Here is a 20,413-nt window from a genome sequence, read left to right on the forward strand (position 1 = left end):
TGCTTTTATAGGTGGTGGGTTCGGGGGTTTCACTTGCCCTATGCCCATGCCTGAAGACCATGCAACCGCGTACGCCCGGGAAGGAAGAGAGGCTGAGGAAAGAAGACAAGGAGGAAGATGGAAAAGAATGGAGGGAAAGAGGGGGGGTTTATACCTCCGCGCTTCGCCGCTCCTCCCGGATTCGGAAGGAACTCGGTCACGCCCATCTGCCCTCAGGGGACGCAGCGCTTTTTCTTTCCGGGAAAGAGAGGCTCCGTCTTCCTCACGCTTCCTCCAAGTGTCAAGACAATCTACAAAATTTATATTAGTATTATTACAGGAAATATCTAGCTCAATTGCACTATGTCGAGGTTAGAGATTTGACAACTGGAAATTAGTCTGACCAGCAAAGCCAACTGAGTCAACCAGACTCGGCTACAGATGATATAAACCACATAAGAATCTGGTGGTCTATTTACTACACATACTTCCCTGCATCTGATTCCATGTTCCAATGGCCCTTTGCGGTCGCACTTCCCCTACTGTTCCAGACTTCTGCAAAAGTTTGCAAAAATTGACAGGGGTCTGGCTCATGCCAGGTAGAAGATGCCTTTCGATGGACTTCAGCTGCATATATTGTAGGCTATGTGACACTTTCTGTGGTGCAGAGCATCCTCATGTAGGCATATCTGACCCATCCTTCGATATTTAGTTTAAAAGCTAGCAGTGATCTCCTTAGCACTGCTGTGCAACAAATTCTCTCTGCGCCTATGTCATTCCTTACACTATCACCCACTCCAGTAGATGGATTGAAGGCTATCATTAGCTTTGATCGCATTTATATTCTTGACCAGGGAAAGTTGTTGCTATGGAGTAACCGACGGTTCTGTATGGCCAAAATTTCGTCTTCTAGCAGCTTTGTGATAAGAACGGGGATTGCGCGTGAGGATTTGTTTGGGTGTAGATAGAATATTGATACTTCTCTGGACATGGATTCTCTCCACTTTGTACACAGATCTACTATGAAAATATAGAAAATAACACCGAAGATAAATGAACCATAGGGCAAAACGCAGCAAACATGAATTGGAAAATACCAGTACGTCAGAAGGAATTCATCTCAATAAATATAAGCCACCTGCATCCCCAAATTTGTTTCTCTACGCCCTCATTCAATTCCTTGAAGCGTTCAGGTTGCTAAATGATTGAAGGGTGTGATAGTAGTCTAGATTTTATACACTATCTTTTCGCACTCTAATATGCTTGTTCATGCGCTGGTAATACTAAAATCCTTCACAATCCAAATACCCAAGCCCCAAGTCCATTTTACATTCGTCAAATCTCAGGTGGCAAAACACAACGACTGCTTCCCATGATCGGCATAATTGTATGCTGGACAGTAAATTTGCTCGCTGCCCAATGGCACCACCTTCCTATTGTAAAGCAAATGATTTATTGGCAGTTGGGAAGATATCTACAAGGGTAGGGTTTGACAAACCCATGATGATGATGTCAAGTGCCACCAGATAAAAATAATTTTACAGTTCACGGGAGGGAGTTTAGTACCTTTAGTGTTCCCTCCCCGTTCCACCCTCAACGTTGGAACGTCCGAGCGACGAGTCCAGACCGTTGAGGCCAAGTCAAGAAATCATGTTTTCGGTTCTTTCTGGTCTTCTGATAAGCCAGCGATCGGATCGCTGGTGAGTTGTACTTGCAGCTCTGGGAACAGGGTTCAGGAACTGCCGTCCTTCCTTATCCTTTATATTTCCCTCCTCTTTTCTTTTTCTCTTCCCTTCACTTCCCCTCCAGCTTTCTCTTCTCTTTCTCGTTCTTGTTTTGCCACCCAACCCCTCCATCTCCTCCTTTCTTCCTTCATCCCATCTCACTTCTCTCCTCCCATATCATCCTCTGGCGAATCCCCCGGCCAGAATGGTCCTGATCGACAAGCATACCTACACCTCGAGGGAGGAGGAGCGATTAAAGGAGGATCGCGATCGCATTCGTTACTGGAAAAAATGGGGTCCGTACGTGGCCGAACGGCAATGGGCAACAGGTAAGTTCTTCCTGGGCGTTTTCCCGCGCGTTCGTTGCGTGTTTCTCGCTTTGATTTCCGATGAGGGGCCGCGAAACTAATGACCTCATTCTCGGGATCCCCGCAGTTCGAGAGGATTATTCGTAAGTTCTTTCCCAATGCCTCTGATCTTACATTCTATGTCTATTTGATGCCCATTAAAAGCTATGAAATAAACTAATTGACATGGTTGGAAAGTGAAAATGGCGATGCGTGGAGCTGTAAGTTCTCTTTTGCCCGCCATTATCTTATCTGCCGCGTCCCGTTAACCCCAATTCGCGCCATAGACTTCTCTCATGAGCACGCTCGGTCGCGAACATATCGCTGGGGCGAAGATGGGATTGCCGGTGTCTCCGATACTCATACTCTGCAGAATGTTGCATTTGCTTTCTGGAACGAAAAGGAGTATGTCCCCTGTATCGTAGATTCCGACCACTGGCTCATTTATACAATAGCGATTTCCTGAAGGAACGTTTATTTGGCTTGTCAAACCCTCAAGGAAACCATGGAGAGAGTATTAAAGAAGCTCATTTCCACCTTGATAACACTCCGACGGTAAATACATCCAAAAGGGAAGATGTACATATTGCCCTTTCTGACCGCTTCATTCCAGCATTCCTATATGAAGTACCTCTACAAGTACCCTCAGAAGAAGTTTCCCTACGAGGATCTCAGAGATGAGAATGCGCGCCGGTCGAGATTGGACCGCGAATACCAGATCCTAGATACCGGTGCTTTCGACGACAATCGGTACTGGGATATTTTCATTGAGACGGCCAAGGAGGACGATGACGAAGAGGAGCTCCTGTTTCGCGTTATTGCCTACAACCGAGGCCCTGAGCCGGCTCCCTTGCACATCATTCCCCATGTGTGGTTCCGGAACACCTGGTCCTGGGGCTACGAAGATCAATCTCATAAGCCTTCCATCGAAAAGGTCGCCCCCCTGACAGCCAAATCCTACCACAAAAAATTAGGTGAAAGATATGTACGGTTCTCCCCCTCCCCAGCAGCGGGAAGCAACCAGGAGGATGTCCTGCCAAAGATGCTGTTCACGGAAAACGAGACGAACAACGAGCTGCTTTGGAAGTCTGAGAACGATCAGCCGTACGTGAAGGATGCATTCCATCGCTACATCGTCAACAACGAAAGAGACGCGATCAACCCTGAGAACAAGGGTACCAAGTTTGCTGCCTGGTACGCCTTCAATGAGGGTGAGGGAATTCCCCCAGGCGAGTGTGCTGTTGTCCGTTTCAGGCTGTCCCGAAAGAACCAGACCTTCGTTGACGAAGAGGAGCTGGATGACACTATCGAACAGCGTATAGGGGAGGCCGATGACTTCTACTATCACATCAGCCCCCTACCTATGAGCGATGACCTACGAAACATTCAGAGACAGGCATTCGCGGGCATGATGTGGACGAAGCAGTACTACCATTTCGTCTGGGATCAATGGGCAAACGGCGATCCTGCGATGATCCCGCCTCCCCCTGGTAGGAAGCATGTTCGAAACCAGCAGTGGAAACACTTATACATGGACGACATTCTTTCGATGCCCGACTCCTGGGAGTATCCGTTTTTCGCTGCGTGGGATACTGCTTTTCACTGCATCCCTCTCGCGATGATTGACCCCGAGTTTGCCAAGAAGCAGCTGGATCTTCTCACTCGAGAATGGTATATGCACCCCAATGGACAGCTTGCTGCATATGAATGGAACTTTGGCGATGTAAACCCTCCCGTTCACGCATGGGCCACGTTCCGAGTCTTCAAGATTGAGCGGAAGATGTATGGTCGGCAGGACTTAGATTTTCTCGAACGGGTGTTCCAAAAGTTGCTCCTCAACTTCACGTGGTGGGTGAACCGTAAAGACTCAGAGGGAAAGAATGTTTTCGAGGGAGGCTTCCTCGGCTTGGATAACATTGGGTTGTTCAATCGTTCCGAGCCTTTGCCCACCGGAGGCGTCTTGGAGCAAGCGGACAGTACTGGCTGGATGGCATTCTATTGTTTATGCATGCTCAACATGGCCTTGGAATTGGCTAAACACCGACGGATCTATGAAGACAGTATGTTGCACCTAGACACGTAGAGCTTGAAAAGGTCGACTAACGGTTACAGTTGCGTCCAAGTTCTTCGAGCATTTCATCCTAATTAGTGATGCTATGACCTTCAAATCGGGAGGCCAGGAGACCTCTCTGTGGAACGAGGAGGACGGGTAAGAATTACATTCGAAATTGAATAGGAATAAAATCTGATGTGACTTAGGTTTTACTACGATGCCATTTCTTACGGCGAGCCATGGACTCAACAGCTCCCCGTGAGGTCCCTCGTTGGCTTGATTCCGTTGTATGGAGTCCTCACGCTCGAGCCTGAATTGATCAACCAATTCCCTTCTTTCAAGCGCCGACTGGAGTGGTTCATTGAGAATAAACAAGATGTTGCCGAGCGTAACATTGCCAGCATGAAACGTCGTGGCAAAGGCGAGCGTCTCCTTTTGGCACTGGTCAGCAAAGACCGCCTAGAAAAGATCTTAAAAAGGATGCTCGACGAAACCGAGTTTTTGTCTGAACATGGTATCCGATCCATGTCTAAATACCATGGCGAGCATCCTTATTCGATGACGGTCAATGGTCAGGAGTTCCGTGTTAATTATGTCCCTGGTGACTCTGACAGTGCTCTCTTCGGGGGAAATAGCAACTGGCGCGGACCGGTCTGGCTGTGCGTCAATTTCTTGCTGGTCGAGTCGTTGCTGCGCTTCTACATGTTCTACGGCGATAAATTCCAGGTTGAATGTCCTACAGGGTCCGGAGAATATATGCATCTCGGGCAGGTTGCCGAGGAAATCCAACATCGGTTACAGCATTTGTTTGCCCGTAACGATGAAGGACGTCGAGCGGTACACGACAACTCGGACCTTCTCGACTTCGATGAGCACTGGAAAGATTACATGTGGTTCCACGAATTCTTTGACGGTGATACCGGACGGGGCCTTGGAGCATCTCACCAATGCGGCTGGACTGGTTTGATTGCCAAGATCATCCATGACACTGGGTAAGTGAACCAATCTAACATGCTTCGCTGTCAGCATAATCTAACTATATGTACAGAATCAATTGCCGCATTCCGCAAACCCCACGCTCCCCGTTTGCGGCGGCATCACACTACTTTGATGATATCTTCAGCCGTTCTCGACCACGCGGCAGCCGTCGACCTAGCGTCCGTCGATCGTCTACAAGTCGCTCTATCGGGAACCGAAGCGACTTTGAATCGGCCTTTGGCGACACCACAGGTGCAGAAAGTGTAGTCGACGATGAAGAAAAGGACCGCGGTGTGGACGATCATGTGTCGCATTTTGTAGAGAGTCAGTTGGAGCGGGTAAGAAGCCGGTTGTCAATGGGTGCATATGAGGATGAGTTTGAGACGCAAGCGGATCGGAAGCCGAATGGACATTGATTTGGTATCAAGACAGGATATGAGGAAGATATGCGCTGAGAGATTGTTGACATGTAATTACATACATGTGTTAATAAGTAGTAGAACCATATAGTTATAGAACCCTGCATTGACTTGTGTTTGGCAGTAAGTACATTGACAGCCATATGTAGATATTTATTCGTCATCCTATACCTTCTCTCTTTTTGTTTGAACTAGTTTAGTACCTGTAAGTACACCACGACATCGTAAAAGATGATACCAGGGAAGAAATATATATAAACGGATACATGCCAAGTAACCAGCGAAGAAATATAACCTAGCACCCCGATGATAAAGAAAATAAAAGTTGAGATTATAAAAAGAAACTCAACGAAACAATCCCCTCACATACATGAATCATATGTTCCTCCACTATATAACCCACACACAAACTCCACCACCTAGCTTCCCTACTACAAACCAAATCTCAGCAAGCAGAGAGAGAAGGAAAAAAGAAAGCCAGATACAAAAATCCTATCTGAAGATCATCTCTTGATTAAGAATACAAATAAGTCCCTTCCTAAGTTCTCTCATTGTTTGTATGAGTATCAGTATCTGTCTCTATGCCCGGGCAATTCGGCGATATATGTAGAAGATATTCCCTTATGAGTGATTTTCTAAGATGGTATCGGGTTCTAGTGAGGAGGTGTGGTTGTAGTGAAGTCTCATTTGGATTATGTCTGATTGAATAGTCCCCGTAGAGGATGTAGTGTGTAGTTCGAAAGTGTGTTTACGGTTATTTTATGGTTGTTTTACGTATATCCAGTGTGGGATGTATTGATTTGTGAGATGATGGCTTATTTTAGATTGAAGGGGCTTCATATAGACTTTATAGGGTTAATTAACTCGCTTTTGGGGGAATGCGGAAGGTGATTACAGAGGCCCTTATTTCGCTACTGTATACTGTACATATGCCACAGGAAGCCGATCAATAGGATATGTGCATGTCATGTCATGTTATGGGCAAACTGCTACTTTCGATACATTGGCCAAGGATGAAGGGAATAACTCAATTCTGTCTATCACTCAGATCGAGTCATGTGAAATGCCTCAGGTCCAAAAAGAAAAGGAAACAATAATCACTACTGGTCATGGTAGTAGTACGGTACATGGGTCGGAATCAGAGGTATATCTAATTTACAGGGCATCGGTGAGGGCCTTGTTCAGCTTGGCGATCTTGGAGGAAACGCTGAGGTCGATGGTGCGGTCACCGATCTCAACAACAAGTCCACCGACGAGGTCAGGGTTGACCTGGTTCCGTTAGCATTGAAAGCAACCTTCCATAATGGGAGGACGAGAGCTAAGTACCTTGGTGACAACCTTGAGCTTCTTGCCCTGGCTGAAGTGGGACTGGGAGACGGCCTTCTCAAGACGGTTGAGGGTCTTCTTGTCAAGCTCCTAGGATTTTCGTCAGTATGGGCTCAAGCCAATATCCTTCTGCACAGACGCAAGCAGAAAATGCAGATGATGGAGGGTTATATACCTGAGCGCTGGTGATGTTCAGGTCGATCTCACCACGGTGAGCACCCATCAGAGTCGCAAACTTCTCACAGACACCCTCCAACAGACCCAGGCGGTTGTTCTCAGCGAGGGTCTCAAGGAAGTTCTTGACAATGTCACCCTTGTCACCGGTGAGCTTCTGGAGCTCCTGGACGATCTGGGACTTGTCGGAGGCAGTCAGGGTGGGAGCGGAGATGAGACCGGTCAACTTGCGGTCGGCCTTGAGGACCTCGCCGAGAGCGGAGAGGGCCTTGGAGGTCTGCTCAAGGTTGGCGGACTTGGCGGAGGCAGTGAACTGTTTGTTGTTATTTGGTTAGTGACGGGTGTTCCAGCTTAGAACGTGGTGCTTGGGGGGTTCGGGGCTTCGGATTGAGGTGCAGTCTTCATGGCTCGGACGCGGTTTTGAGGGGATTTTCAACGCCTCGGGTCAATGGAAACCACAACAGAACCCGATCCCACCCAACCCATCCACCTCGATCGGTAAGGCACATACCAGAGCAGTAGCATAGGTTCCGTCAACACCGTACAGAGACACAGGAGGCTTGACCTCCTGGGCCGGGGTAGCGTAGGTCCTCAGGCCGTTGACAGCGGCAGTGCGAGGAACGGAGAACTGCTGGGTGGCACGCAGGCCGGCGCGGGCGAACCGAGTGGGCATCATTGTGACAGATATCTGAGAAAACCTCGAGGGAGTGGAGGAGGGAGGGTAGTGGATGCGAGACGGTGCGAACGTCGGTCGGAGAGGGGAGCAAATGGCCGGTGGTCGTGCTGAGATGGAGTTGAGTTGATGTTCCGTCCAACAATTCTCGCCGGTCACGTGATTATCCGCACACGCCGGGTTTTTCGGCTACCCTACAAAACACTTTTGACTATGGATAAGATCCTCATTCCGGACACTCTCAACACAACGCCGCTCATTGTGATTCTGGGAACCATCTCTTAATTAAAACAATGACAAAATGCTAAAACCCCCATCCAAACGCCGTCATTCAGTGCATTGGTTGATTGGAAACCGACCATCACCGCCATGCCCAATCTAGACCCTCAATTTGCCAAGTCAACCGAACAACTCCGTTAATCGCTCCGCAACATGCTTTCAACCAGATCCCCCAGCGGACCCCAGAAGTCTTTGCCGCTCGCCAGCCGATGCTCGTCGATAAACAGCACGTAGTGTTTGAAGCTTGTATTCAGATGCGGTTCGAGTCCCAGATGCACGATGACAGGGTAATGGTGGCAGTAGATGTGTGCGTATACCCGGTATAACCGCTTGAAGATCTGACGGATGAGGCTGGTAAAGGCTTTGGGGAACGGAACACCTGGTTTGCATTAGCGAAGTCACTCAGAGACTATGGCTATGGACATACCCAGTCGGCTGGGAAACATTTGTTCATTATCAATATTACTCTGAACCCAGCTCATCAGGTGTTCGATGTACTCCGGAGCAGACATCTTCGTTGGCCGCTTAAAGTGTTCTGAGTCTTGCCAAAGGTACTCAAATCTGTCTCTCGTGTCAGCCGTAATCCGGACAATTCCCAGGAAGGTTACGCACTCGTCTGTGGCTTTCATCTCCGGGCATGACTGAGGCGAACAAAACTCTGTAATAGAACCATAGAGAAGATTGATCTGATTGTAGAAATCCACCACTGTCGAAGGTGGTGTATTAGCGGCGCACGACAACCACCCAATCGCACTGGCGACGAGTTCGAGGGCTCACCATTAACTGCTAGCCACTCATTCAAGTCCTCTCCTTCAGGAAGCATCACAGCCTTTCTGAGACTCCCACTCCCCAATGTCGCCTCTGCGAACTGTCTCAACTGGTAACTGCTCGTGCCTTTGGCCGCCGATCGTGGCTTAAACGGCGCTCGTGTGCGCGCATTGCTGGGAGGGGTTAGTACACATGTTTCGTCTTTGAGTGCGCGCACAATCGGCGACAGGTAAGAAGGAGGTTCTTTGAGGGGGACATTTTTGTGATGAACCGAAGGACTCAGTGGGCGGGGCAATGGGTGAGATGATGTTGAAGACGATGGCGGGGCAAAGGGAGTAGTAGTGGTGGTGGTGGTGGTAGAAGAAACAACAACAGGGGTAATGGGAACCGACATGGTGGTGATGAATGAAGCCATTCTTCCTTCTCCTCTCGGTCCTTCCTTTCTCTTTTTATCAATCCTCCAGATAACGCGCGCAAAAATGCCCCGCTATCCGACCTCCAAGCAATCGGATCTGTACTGATTTGCCTTTGTTGCGCTGGGCTGAAGTGTTGATGTGCGCGGCGTGGGTGATCGGGAATGCGCCTACATTCCAGAACCAGACAAGGTAGGTGTTAATCGTGGGTAAAGCGAGTGAGTGATGTAGGAGGGGAGAAATCTCACTTTTCACGGAAAATGCTATGGAATTGCGATTAAATCAATCAGGTGACGGTGCGGCTGAGAGTTCTCCAGCTAAGGAAAATCAAGAAGCGGTCAATCGAATTGGAAGCTCTCCGATCAACACAAGCTCAATTCCGTCATCGATCAAGGTTCCTTTTTCTCCACGATTTCGCCAGAGCGGAACCTCTAAGCGCCTGTGTTCCATGGATGCCGAAGGCACCAGTCATGGCCAATCCATGGGTTGCCCGGGTGACATCCACCGCTCCCTTCTCATGCAGCCACATTCAAGGGATGTATGGATGTATTTATTAGGAATGATTTAATGAATCATTTATATGTATAATACGGGAAAAATAGACGAAAGAAGAAAAACACAACGACATAAATAATATTGCGCTTCGTTACGAATGTCTTGCCAATAACGTGCATACATTTATTTACCCCTCGCATGAGGAGGTTATCTATGAGAGTCATTAAGAAAGGTAAACCGTATTTCCTTCCATACAGATAGAGACGGCAGGGGCATAACCGTGCTCACTGTAACATTATTTATATAGAGTACCCTTCATTCTCCTCGGGGAGTCTTTCTCGGACTGTCTCCCCATATACTGTAATAGGGATCGTAATCTCAAACGACTCACACCCGATGTTCTCTAAAGCATTCATAATCCGTCCCCGGTCGTCTTCATGCACGGTTTCGAGTAATGTAGCGCCAGACGGGCCGACTCCAGAGTCAGCGTGCATGTTTGGCGTCACAAACTCAAACCGTAGTTCCCACTCATGGTTGACTCCAGTAGTTAATATCGTAGGAGTGGCAGAGATGGGGATAGCAGGGCTAAAGACGACTCGCGTGGAATACAGGGTGTTTTCGAAGAAGGAAGCATGTACTTTTCGAGTGGCACGGCGGATACTTGCGCCAGACCGCACTGCTAATGACCCAGTCACTTTCTCCGATGTCTCTAGCGTGGCCCGAACCGCATAGCAGGGAAGCGCGGTACCGGCAAAGTTCACCGTAGCAATGATGGTTTCCCCTAAACGATGAGCTGGTCGATTGAGCACCACAACGGCAATCCGATGCCCATTGCGTGCAATCTCAAATCGATTGGGGCTGCGTGACGAGTTAAGAGCCTGGTTGCTTCGCAGAATCGCGAGATCAATAGCATCCTTGCAGGACAGCGGGCCCAACGACAGGTCGTGGCTTGGGCGCTTTTCAAGAGGAGTCTCGGGGGGCTGTAGAAGAGCACCTTGGGAGCGTTGTTCGAGAATATCATCCACATAGCCTAAGAACTCAGGCGCTGAGTTCCACGTGGTACCGCTGATACTCTTGGATTTGGTAGATGGCGGCGGACTCGGCCCAACCTTCTGTACTCTTGCTTCATCTCGGAGAAGCACATAGGGGTTCATCAAGTCATGGCCAAGGATATCCCCTTGACCTACAATGAATTAGTTGCGCCAGATAGAGAGGAACTAATGAGCCAGAGGGAGATACTTACCATCCACGCCGCTAAATACCCGGAACGGTATAGTAATGCGGTTGACACGCTGCGGTTCATTCCGGACACTTGGTCGTTGTGTGCCAATGACTAGGTTATAGGAGATCTTTATAGCCTTTCCTTTGTGGCTCGCTGGGAGGCCACGCGGTAAAGTGAAGGAAAAGGAGTAGGATTGCTCTTCTCCGGGTGCTAGCCGGAGATCCACAAAGAGAAGCGACTGGGATGTGGATAGTAACGGTATCGATCGTGATGAGGTGACACCTCGCATATCGCGTAGACCATCAAGCTCATTGTTGGAAAGTAGACCGTTAATGGACTCCTCTATTGCGTTCCATTTAAACGCGCCCCAGAAACCACCTCCTTTACGGTTCTTGTCGCTGCTTGCGGCGCTTCGTCCATTGGACATACCGGCAGCATTCCCTTGGTCACCCACTACGCCTTTCCTCTTGACTTCCTCAAAAGCCGATTGGTTGATCAGTGAGCCATCCACTGTAAATGATGCGCTGATCTGGGCATAACCCATGAGCAACGTCTGACCGTTGGGCAGCCAGGCCGCAGAGTCAACGCTGGACATGTGTCGTCCGTGTCGAGAGACAGGTGTTCGTGGGACTGTCATAGAGTAGTTCGTGTATTCCGACTGCAAAGTTTCCGAGGAATTATTCCCGACAGAGTAGAATTCGCCGCTGCTTCTATGGCTTCCACTCAAACTCGACGTCGACATAATCTTGGTGAGCTGCGGCAAGTGACCTGGCGCAGCTAAGGCAGAGGACTCTTTACCATTCGGCTTTGCTACCGTTACTGCGTTGCTATGCTCCCCAGCCGGTATTGTTGGTGATGCGCCGGATCGATGGTTGCTCGTGTCGCTCGCGGGAGGTGGGAATTTGAAGTCCATTGGAGGTAGTTGAGGTCGACGCGCAGGCCCCCGCGGTGATTCGGCTGATTTGATCGGGCTCATCGTACCAGATCTAGAACGACTAGCCCTGGCCGCCGCGTCCACATCGACTCGTAGACTTTGCGGAGAGACGTTCATGGGCGATTCAGGAGGTGGGACACCCCGCGTGGTATGACGTCCACCTAGGTTGCAGTCACTGTCAGTGCAAGTTACGAGATATCGAGGGCCGATGCCAAAACAAGCGACATACCCTTAGGAAATATGTCATCATAACCTTCGAATCGCTTTGGTACCACCTGCAAACTTGCAGAACGCCCATGCCCTCTGGCTGGCCTTGAGCGGGTGAAGGGCGAAGACGTCTTGGGGGTCCTATCCCCACCTCCTTCACTATCAATTGATAATATCGAAATGGAGCGCTTATGCTTGTGACCGGGGGGTGGGCCATTGCGAGGCGTCGCAGGAGGCGGAAAGCTATGGGAACCGACCAATGGTGAACTTAACGATGAGGAAACGCGATGGGATGGGCTTCTCCTCGAGAAGGTCGTGGAGGATCGGCGATTCGGGTTGGAAAATAGATTTCTCGGCGATTTCAAGGAGAAGAAGGAGTCTGAGTGAGGCGTGCTACTGCCCGGTCGAGACGGTTTCCTTTGAGGTGAGAGTTGTCTGCCATTGTTGCTCTCTACGTTTCCCTCCGCAACGTTCTTGAAGGTTATTGTACATTCCACATCTTCACCGGCGAATATTGTCTGATCTTTCCATTTCACAAAGACTTGGATGTCCGACGGCATGGCGATGGTCGGAAGGTGACCATATGGGCGGAGAAAAGCAGCAGGAAGCAAGAAGCTTGGGGTAAACGGTGGGTACCAGCAGCCGCCACCAGAGGGTGTCCGCTTCTCCTCCGTTTAACGCCGCCGATGTGGTAGATGAATAGGATATGTGGGGGAAACAATTGACAATAGCCGTTTATGGCATGCTATCAAATTGGATGAGGCATCGTCAGTGAGAGAAGGAGAGGAATGATAAAAAAAAAAGAAAAAAGAAAAAAGAAAAAGAAACTGCGTGAATGAATGGGCCAGAGTCGCGTTGCATGCACCTTGTCGGCCAAATCAACTGAGAGTATCCGTAACTGTCAGACGCTTTAGAGTTAGCGTCCTTTATGGTCCACTGGGGACTTTTCCATTTTTTTAGTCGCCTAAGTTGGGGTGTATATGGCAAGAATTTAAAGAAATGCTCCGGATGAGGTGACTTTATTTTAATTTTTTTTTAAAAAAATTTTCCCCCTATTGTTTTATAGGTGTACAAATGAATAAGAAACCAATAGGGCTTGTTTTACGTGATACAGAAGAATCACTTGGTAAAACCAATCTCCACACAAGGAACACATTAATTATAGAGCCAAGTAATTCAGGAATTCTGCACAATGCGAGCAATTCCAAGAGACCACGGGGTGAGGGGAAAAGAAAAAGACAAAGACAAAGAACAAAAACAGAAATTAAAAATAAGAAAGGGAGGAGAGGGAATAAAAGAGAAACAGTCACAATATAATTTTAGGTGTTATTATGTACTATTAGCAATATATATGTCTCTTCAATACGCACAATGCTTTATGGTTCTCTGAAACATAGCGACAGATTACTCCGACGGTTTGTTGCCTTCTTCGCCCTTACCATACAGTATGTTTGAATCGTCTAAGGCCTCTGTGCGTTTTGTTTTCGGTCGGAGACCTAGCTCCGATAGATGACTCCAGATTCGATCATGCCGCTTCTCCCATCGCTTGCGCCGGTCTTCCATTTCTGTCTCGGAAGGACGCCATTTGCTTTTTAAAATACGTCTGATAGCTTCCGGTGATACCTGGAATTGCTCGGCAAGGACAGGAGTCGTAAACTTGTCCGGAGCTACGGCATGTAAGTGGCGGATACCCTCAAGAGCGTCGGGCGAAAGCTTTTTAGATGGATTCCATCCCTCCTTGAATTTCTTCTTCAAGGCATCTTTTTGGATTTGCCAAGGCTCTTTTTTCTTCTTGGGTTTGTAATCCGGGGAGGCTCGGTCACTGCGTACATGTTTCTTATCGCGAGAGGATTTAGCTGAGGTTGCATCAGGTTCTGTTTGTGATGAGGCAAACTTCGCCTTCTTCGTCTTTCTCGTAGGTTTATCTGGGTCCCGCCGATCACGATTGACTGCTGCATCTTTTGTAGGAGCTCCAACAATAGAACCGTCCTCAGCGGCATCTAGCTGTTCTGAACTTGATTCTGTGATGATCGGTTGCGAAGATGGTTGTGGGTTCATGTGCGATCCTGATTGGGAAGCAAGTAGCCTCGAGAGGGAAGCAAAGCTCCGGCCATTGTTGAAACGGTTATGGGAGTAAGACACCTGGCGCAGAGAGACGGGGCGGGAGGAATGAAGCTCAGAGGCAAACTCGGAGCGATAAATGTTGCGCAGAAGGGTAGGTAGAGCTAGTCTAGCAGAGCTAGCACAGAAGACTGCCATAGCTAAGTCTCTTCAAATAATCATAGAGGAGCGAAGAGAGACTGTTGCCGATCTTTGACCTGAAGAAATTCGATAGCAGAGGAATCTGGAAAAAATCCAGAACAGTTTCCACCTCAGGCAATAGTGATAATCACGTGATCTTATCGGAAAGCGATAAGAATGACGTTGGATTTTGGGGAGAGAACACAGAGTATACTAGTAGATACAAAGGGATCCATTAATGATTCTGTCACGGAAAAACAAGTTCAGTCCCTTTGCTAAGCGCAAGGCTAATGTATATGATTCACAAATGGAGCTCTGTGGAGGCCTAACTAAGTAATAGTCCCTGATCTATAACATCAATTTAGTACTTACTGCCGCGAGACTGTGAACCCTAGATTTCTATAGTTCAGCGCTCTCGTCATTGTTGCTTGCCATAGGTGAGCTAAGAGATATAATCATAACTTAAACTCGCCGGTATTGCTCGAAAACCCAAGGCCATCAAACACGCGCCAAGTGTTTATACAGGTGCTGCCCAGCTGTAAAATAGTGAACGTATAGCTACATTTTGTGTCCCCTATCATCCTTCAACAGCTGTCCTTACATAGAGAAGCGCTGGAGTGTCGCATGCCTATGGTGGAGAGGATTCTTTCACCCCCCTTTATAAAGATTCGAAGGGGGCTTTGTTTAAGCTGAGGATTCCCTGGGTTACCATTTTGGGAAGAGCGATTGGCATCTCCACATCCGATATGAGACTAACCAGAAGACTAGACCACTTGGTGCTCTGTGACTGATCCACAAGGGGAGTTCAACCGCTTGGTGCCCAGCCAAACATGCTCCTTTTTTTTCTCTCTCTCTTTTCCCTTTTTTGGTTATTCTTTTTGTGTTTTTCATTTTCGGATCTGGGTTCAAACTTGGCCAATTTCCCTCTTCCCTACCGGAGGATTTCCCGTATGTATGGAGGTGACCCTTCATTTAATTTGCTTCTTTCCAGATGAACTTAAAATCGGCGGTACTCGCCCAAAGGAGTTTAGGGTTGTCATTTCCCAAATAAAGAACAAGAGGAAGTCTCATTCAAGTAAATGATCTCCCTTTTAGTTGATGGATCTTAAGATACCCTTAGCTTGAGAGCTAAAAGGTTCGTTTCTTTCCCTCTGTCAGATCCTCTCTCTGCGCCAAGGGTTAAGGGCTGAGAGAGGTTCGCCGATCACTCATTTATTCATTTATTCGTCATTCTTCTCGTGAGTTGGTTTCCTTGGGATTTTCTCCGCCCGCTGGAATGCCGCAAAAACACGTTGTTTACTGACGGACATACGCAGTTGTGCTCTTTCTTCCATTCATTTTAGCTTCATTTTTATCTTCAATATCTCCTGCTTTGGCTAATCTCTCTTTTTGCCTTTTTTCTTTTCTTCCCTCTTTCTCCCTTCCCATTCCAACCTATTGGTCGTTCCTTAATAACCGGTCCACATCGACTGAGCTCTTGGGCTCCCCGAGCTCGGCCATTCCTTCACCCCTCCCACATTTGTGCTATCGCCCACAAAACGCCTCTCCTGCCAATTTCAGTCTATCATTACTATAATTGAGAGGCTTGCTGCTGCAAAACACGAAAACATATCCTTACCTATTCGTTTACTCTACTTCTTCCGGTTGCGAATCACTGAATGGCACCGAAATAACTTGTTAGAGCTACCAGCCGAAGGCGCGACTAAAACCCTAGTCGAGACATACGTTTAATATTCGAGTCTTTATTCATAAAAGGTTTTGAGTGATTGTGACCAGATTCATCCCGAACTGGTCATGGCGCACAACTCGTTGAACGTGAAAGGCAAAGCAGTTGGCGCAGCCTCGTCCCTCCGAATCACTCCTACCAATTCTCCAGGCTTAAGACCCCCGCGGACTCCCAACAAATCGCCGCAACACCAGGCAACTTTATCCCTACAGACTGTGATCGGGACGACTACAACTACTCCCCATGGATTTTCCAGTCACGACCAGAGCAAATCGTTTGCCATTTGCGCTGGTTCAGCAGCCATCCTAGCTGAATTAGACGAGGCGGGCAATGTGAATCAACGCTTCTTCCGAGCACGCCCCTCCGCCTCGAGCGTCCACCCCGTCACTTCGTTCTACCATCAATCTACTCCTCCAAGCACGCCAGATACTCGCGCCAGGCCGTTATCGGGCGTTAAACCCACGGCGCATAGCGCCATTCCCAACGGCTCACCGGCGAATGAATTGGCAGAGAGTAACAGCAGCCGCGCCTGGTCCTCACGAGAAAGAGTAAAAGCAGTCACAAGCGTTTCCATTAGCCCAAATGGGAGATTCCTTGCTGTGGGCGAGGTGTGTGGCGCAAAGTCCCATTTGACCAATAGTACAAGGTTTACTGATTTCCTTCTAGACTGGATATGGGCCCAGAGTCTTGATCTACTCAACCGCAAAAGACGCCCCTTCAGACGTTCCACTGTCAATCCTTACTGAACATACCTTCGGAGTCCGCGGGCTTGCTTTTAGCAGTGACTCACAATACCTAGCTACGCTTGGTGACACCAATGACGGCTTTCTGTTTGTTTGGTCAGTCAGTCTGAAAAGCGGCGCCGCAAAGCTCCATTTAACCAACAAATGCACGTCTTCGATACGGGACATGTGCTTCATGGGCCAAACTTTGATCACGTAGGTCTTTCGAGACAATTAGATGACATGACAGGAGACTAAATCATATTTAGGGTGGGAGTTCGACACGTCAAAGTCTGGAGACTGCCAGAAGCAAGACCAGCATCGCCTACTAAGACTCGTCATAACATGGAATCCGCCCCTAGTTCGCCTAGTTTTGCTCCGCGAGCGCTATCTGGAAGAAACTGTTTACTGGGGTCTTTGGCAGAGAGCACGTTTACAAGCGTGGCAAGTATTTCTGACCGTGAAGCCGTGATAGGCACCGATACGGGTGCACTGTGTTTTCTCAGTGATGCAGAGGGTTCTCAAAAATTAACTCTGGTAGAGAACGTGGGTTTCAGCATCACCTCCTTGATGCTGGACTCGGATCGTTCCTGTGTATGGGCTGGCGGTCGAGGCAGGCGAATGCAGAGATTCCCATTTGAGGTTCTACGATCATCTGCTGCCCCCTTATCGCCCGGCCTTTCTGAAGCTTCCTCCGAGGAACATAAATGTAAAGGGCCTGCTATCACATGCATGGGATCTCTGACGACCCATATGGTTACAGTTGATACGACCAGAGCCATCCATATCTACCCGTTTGATGCTATGGAGGATGAACAGAGCCATGTGGAGACCACTATGCCTGCTCATCGAGATGCTGTGCTTGGGATCGGCCGATTGAAAGTACCGAATGACTTGGAGGCCGACTTCTTCACGTGGTCATGTAGGGGCACAATAAACTTCTGGGACACTCATGGCAAGTGCCGGGATTCTCGAGTCATCCCTTTGGAGGAAGTTCCGGGTGTAGATGAAGAATCCTCAAATGAATTGAGGGTGGTGAGGACCAGTGATGGGACGAATGTGTTCGTTTCTGGCGATAAACTCGGTGTGTTACGAGTGCTAGAAAGACAATCTTGGAAGTGCCTGGATCAAGTCCGAGCTCATGGAGCCGAAGTCACTGATATTGCGCTGAGCGCAGCTTTCGACTCTTGTCTCATCGCCAGTTGCGGTCGTGACCGCATGGTACAGCTTTTCCAGATAACGGAACACCGCCTAAAGTTAGTCCAAACGATGGATGACCACGTAGGCGCTGTGGGGAAGGTTCTTTTTATTAACGATGGTGAAAACCTTCTCTCATGCTCTGCTGATCGCACAGTACTGATCAGGGAACGTGTTACCCGGGAGGCCGATGACGGTATTTCTATTGCTTACATGATTTCCAAAGTCATAACATTGAAATCATCCCCGGTGTCTATGGCCTTGTCCGCAGATGACGCAGATGTCCTTGTTATATCCACTGCAGACCGATGTATACACCAATATGAGATCCCGTCCGGTCGCCATCTGAACTCTATCCGAGCTGTCGATTCCGATTCAAATGATGCGGTGGTAATGGGTGCATTGACAGTAGCTGGGGAAATCTTGGGACACAGTCCTAAGCTACTAATAGGAGTGGCCAGCACTGATAAGTCGATACGTGTCTATGACTTGGACCGAGGTGTATTGCTCACTGGCGAATTCGGCCATACCGAGGGTGTCAGTGATGTGCAGTTGCTGGAAAGGAACCCTGATCCGTCCAGCCGAACCGTTGTACGCACATTGATAAGCTCAGGCATTGATGGTGTTGTGATGATGTGGAACATTTCGGTGCAGCCCCTCCAAGCGCAAGAAATCACAAGAACCACGTCAAAGGAAGACGATGAGGGTGCCAAGGAGATGACCCTTACCAGACCTCCTATACGGAAGATCTTATCTAAGAATGAGCTTGCCGAATTTCGACATGAGCATGGGACAGGGGCCTCCACCCCGACGCGTGAGCAATCTCCGCCGCTCATACGTAAACTGTCAAAACTTTCTCTTGCGCCCTCATCTACTAAGAATGGAGATACTACCCCAGCGACACCGACACCAGCATCAGCACGCCCCAGCTCGCGATTAGAGAGGTCGCGTAGGACACCGTCACCTCCCAGTCCCAAGTCAACCCCCGCGAAAAAGACCAGCCACCTAAGCCACAACAATCACCGCTCACCACTAGACATTCGATCCCGTACTAGGTACGGCGGGAAGACTGAGTTTGGCAGCCTTAATATGTCTACCGAACAAGTGTGCCGTACACTGCGAGCTTACAGAAAGAAACTTAATGGGACCAAGGAGAATCTGCCCTCTCAAAAAGACCTGGAGCGGGAACTCGGTCTTACGCTACGCGCTTTACATTCTCGAACAAAAGGCTGTGACGGCACTGAAACGGAGACCGACAGTAGCGGGAAAGAAAATGAGAACTTGAACACAGGAGTAACCTCGGTTCGTAATCTCGATATTCAGGTCCCTCCTTCACCTCCTAACTTGAGTCAGAAGCAATCCACGCCTTCTTCCAGGAGTCACTCGACTGAAGGAGATGTGGAGGGATGAAATGTACTTCATGTCGAATTTTTACACCATAGAACGCGTTTTACAATTTTTGTCTTCACTTTTTCTACGGTGCATCTTGTGGGCTGTGGAAACTTCTATATCGGACCGGGTACTACCAATCTCACCCTGCATGGGAAAAGCGAAGGTTACTTTATTTTGGGTTACTTATGTCAAAGAGTGATCTTCACTAGCATTGCGGGTGTTTAGCTGATCTTCTTTTTTCTTTTCTTTTCCTTCTTTGTCTTCTAATTGGTTCTTTAGCAGGTCCAGTGGAGTCTTCGGTGATGGCGTTCTATCTTTTCAAATCTCTTTATTTTTATCTTTATTATATTTCTTTTTCTTTTCTCCTGCTTTTCTAAACTGATTGAACTTGCAACCACAGCCCTTTGTCCTGTTGGTAGCTTGAAATATTCCTGTCATCGCTTTCCCTCTGCGTTTTTTTTTTTTTGTTTTTTTTTTTTTTTTGTTTTTCACTTCCCCTCCTTCTTTTGTATTCCCTCTCTTTTGGCTTCACCGACCCCCTTCTTTTACTTCTCTTGCTCGAGTTGAAAATGATACCCAGTATTTCCAACGGGCGGTGAAGAAGCCTTGTTGATCGCAAGCCCCCTAAACCCTGAATTTTTATTGACGGTGTTTTTCAGACACTGCGCAGATCTGAATGAAGCCTGTTCGACATTATAGTAATGTTCGTCCCCTATAGAACGGGTAAACAAGTTTCTTGATTCACTTGTATTGAACACGAGCATCTGGGCTTCCTATCTTCCAACCCTGCCATATTCGCTGAGCTTTTAAGCTCTCAGTGACTGCATGATAACCCCGAACCTTCTTAGCGTGGGAATGCATTTACCGTGGCACCATTGTCGGTAATTCCTACAGTGAAGATAAGGAACTGCCGAGTCTGTTTATCGGCAGTCTTATCTCCGCTCTCACTCCTCCGGATCACGCTCTGGGAGATATGCTATGATACCATTACACCTTACTACGACCGAATCCAAAGACAGAAGGGTGGGACATGCTTTATAGAATGAAATGGTCAATAAGCTACCACCATGATATTCACTGCCTTGGCTTTGATTGACCATCAAATTCTGGGAAAAGACATTACTTGAGAAGAACTTGACCCGCG

General features: G+C 48.4%; 6 protein-coding genes across 6 annotated transcripts; 2 read left to right on the forward strand and 4 right to left on the reverse strand.

Moving 5' to 3' along the window:
- Positions 1–1,908: 1,908 nt before the first annotated feature.
- Positions 1,909–5,497, forward strand: AO090026000373 (uncharacterized protein; the record flags this gene model as incomplete). The annotated part of the gene is made up of 7 exons (XM_023236090.1): positions 1,909–2,032; positions 2,338–2,455; positions 2,506–2,605; positions 2,664–4,110; positions 4,163–4,259; positions 4,310–5,095; positions 5,152–5,497. 7 exons carry the CDS (start codon positions 1,909–1,911, stop codon positions 5,495–5,497), a joined length of 3,018 nt encoding a protein of 1,005 aa, XP_023091013.1.
- Positions 5,498–6,655: 1,158 nt separating this feature from the next.
- Positions 6,656–7,676, reverse strand: AO090026000372 (F1F0 ATP synthase subunit 5; the record flags this gene model as incomplete). Its single annotated transcript, XM_001821785.3, has 4 exons — positions 6,656–6,769; positions 6,827–6,916; positions 7,002–7,313; positions 7,512–7,676. 4 exons carry the CDS (start codon positions 7,674–7,676, stop codon positions 6,656–6,658), a joined length of 681 nt encoding a protein of 226 aa, XP_001821837.1.
- A 413-nt stretch (positions 7,677–8,089) lies between these two features.
- Positions 8,090–9,135, reverse strand: AO090026000371 (Mob1/phocein family protein; the record flags this gene model as incomplete). Its single annotated transcript, XM_023236091.1, has 4 exons — positions 8,090–8,331; positions 8,380–8,658; positions 8,730–8,893; positions 9,113–9,135. The coding sequence occupies 4 exons, from the start codon at positions 9,133–9,135 to the stop codon at positions 8,090–8,092; spliced, it is 708 nt and encodes a 235-aa protein (XP_023091012.1).
- Positions 9,136–9,927: 792 nt separating this feature from the next.
- Positions 9,928–12,551, reverse strand: AO090026000370 (putative intracellular protein transport protein (Sat1); the record flags this gene model as incomplete). Its single annotated transcript, XM_023236092.1, has 3 exons — positions 9,928–10,811; positions 10,872–11,945; positions 12,014–12,551. The coding sequence occupies 3 exons, from the start codon at positions 12,549–12,551 to the stop codon at positions 9,928–9,930; spliced, it is 2,496 nt and encodes an 831-aa protein (XP_023091011.1).
- An 844-nt stretch (positions 12,552–13,395) lies between these two features.
- rrg9 (mitochondrial ribosome assembly protein RRG9) lies at positions 13,396–14,250 on the reverse strand (the record flags this gene model as incomplete). Its single annotated transcript, XM_001821782.3, has 1 exon — positions 13,396–14,250. The coding sequence occupies one exon, from the start codon at positions 14,248–14,250 to the stop codon at positions 13,396–13,398; it is 855 nt and encodes a 284-aa protein (XP_001821834.1).
- A 1,776-nt stretch (positions 14,251–16,026) lies between these two features.
- Positions 16,027–19,287, forward strand: AO090026000368 (WD40 repeat domain-containing protein; the record flags this gene model as incomplete). Its single annotated transcript, XM_001821781.1, has 3 exons — positions 16,027–16,566; positions 16,625–16,896; positions 16,950–19,287. 3 exons carry the CDS (start codon positions 16,027–16,029, stop codon positions 19,285–19,287), a joined length of 3,150 nt encoding a protein of 1,049 aa, XP_001821833.1.
- Between the last annotated feature and the right edge of the window lie 1,126 nt (positions 19,288–20,413).

Source organism: Aspergillus oryzae, chromosome 3 (assembly GCF_000184455.2).
Source record: "Aspergillus oryzae RIB40 DNA, chromosome 3".
Classification (NCBI taxonomy): Eukaryota; Fungi; Ascomycota; class Eurotiomycetes; order Eurotiales; family Aspergillaceae; genus Aspergillus; species Aspergillus oryzae.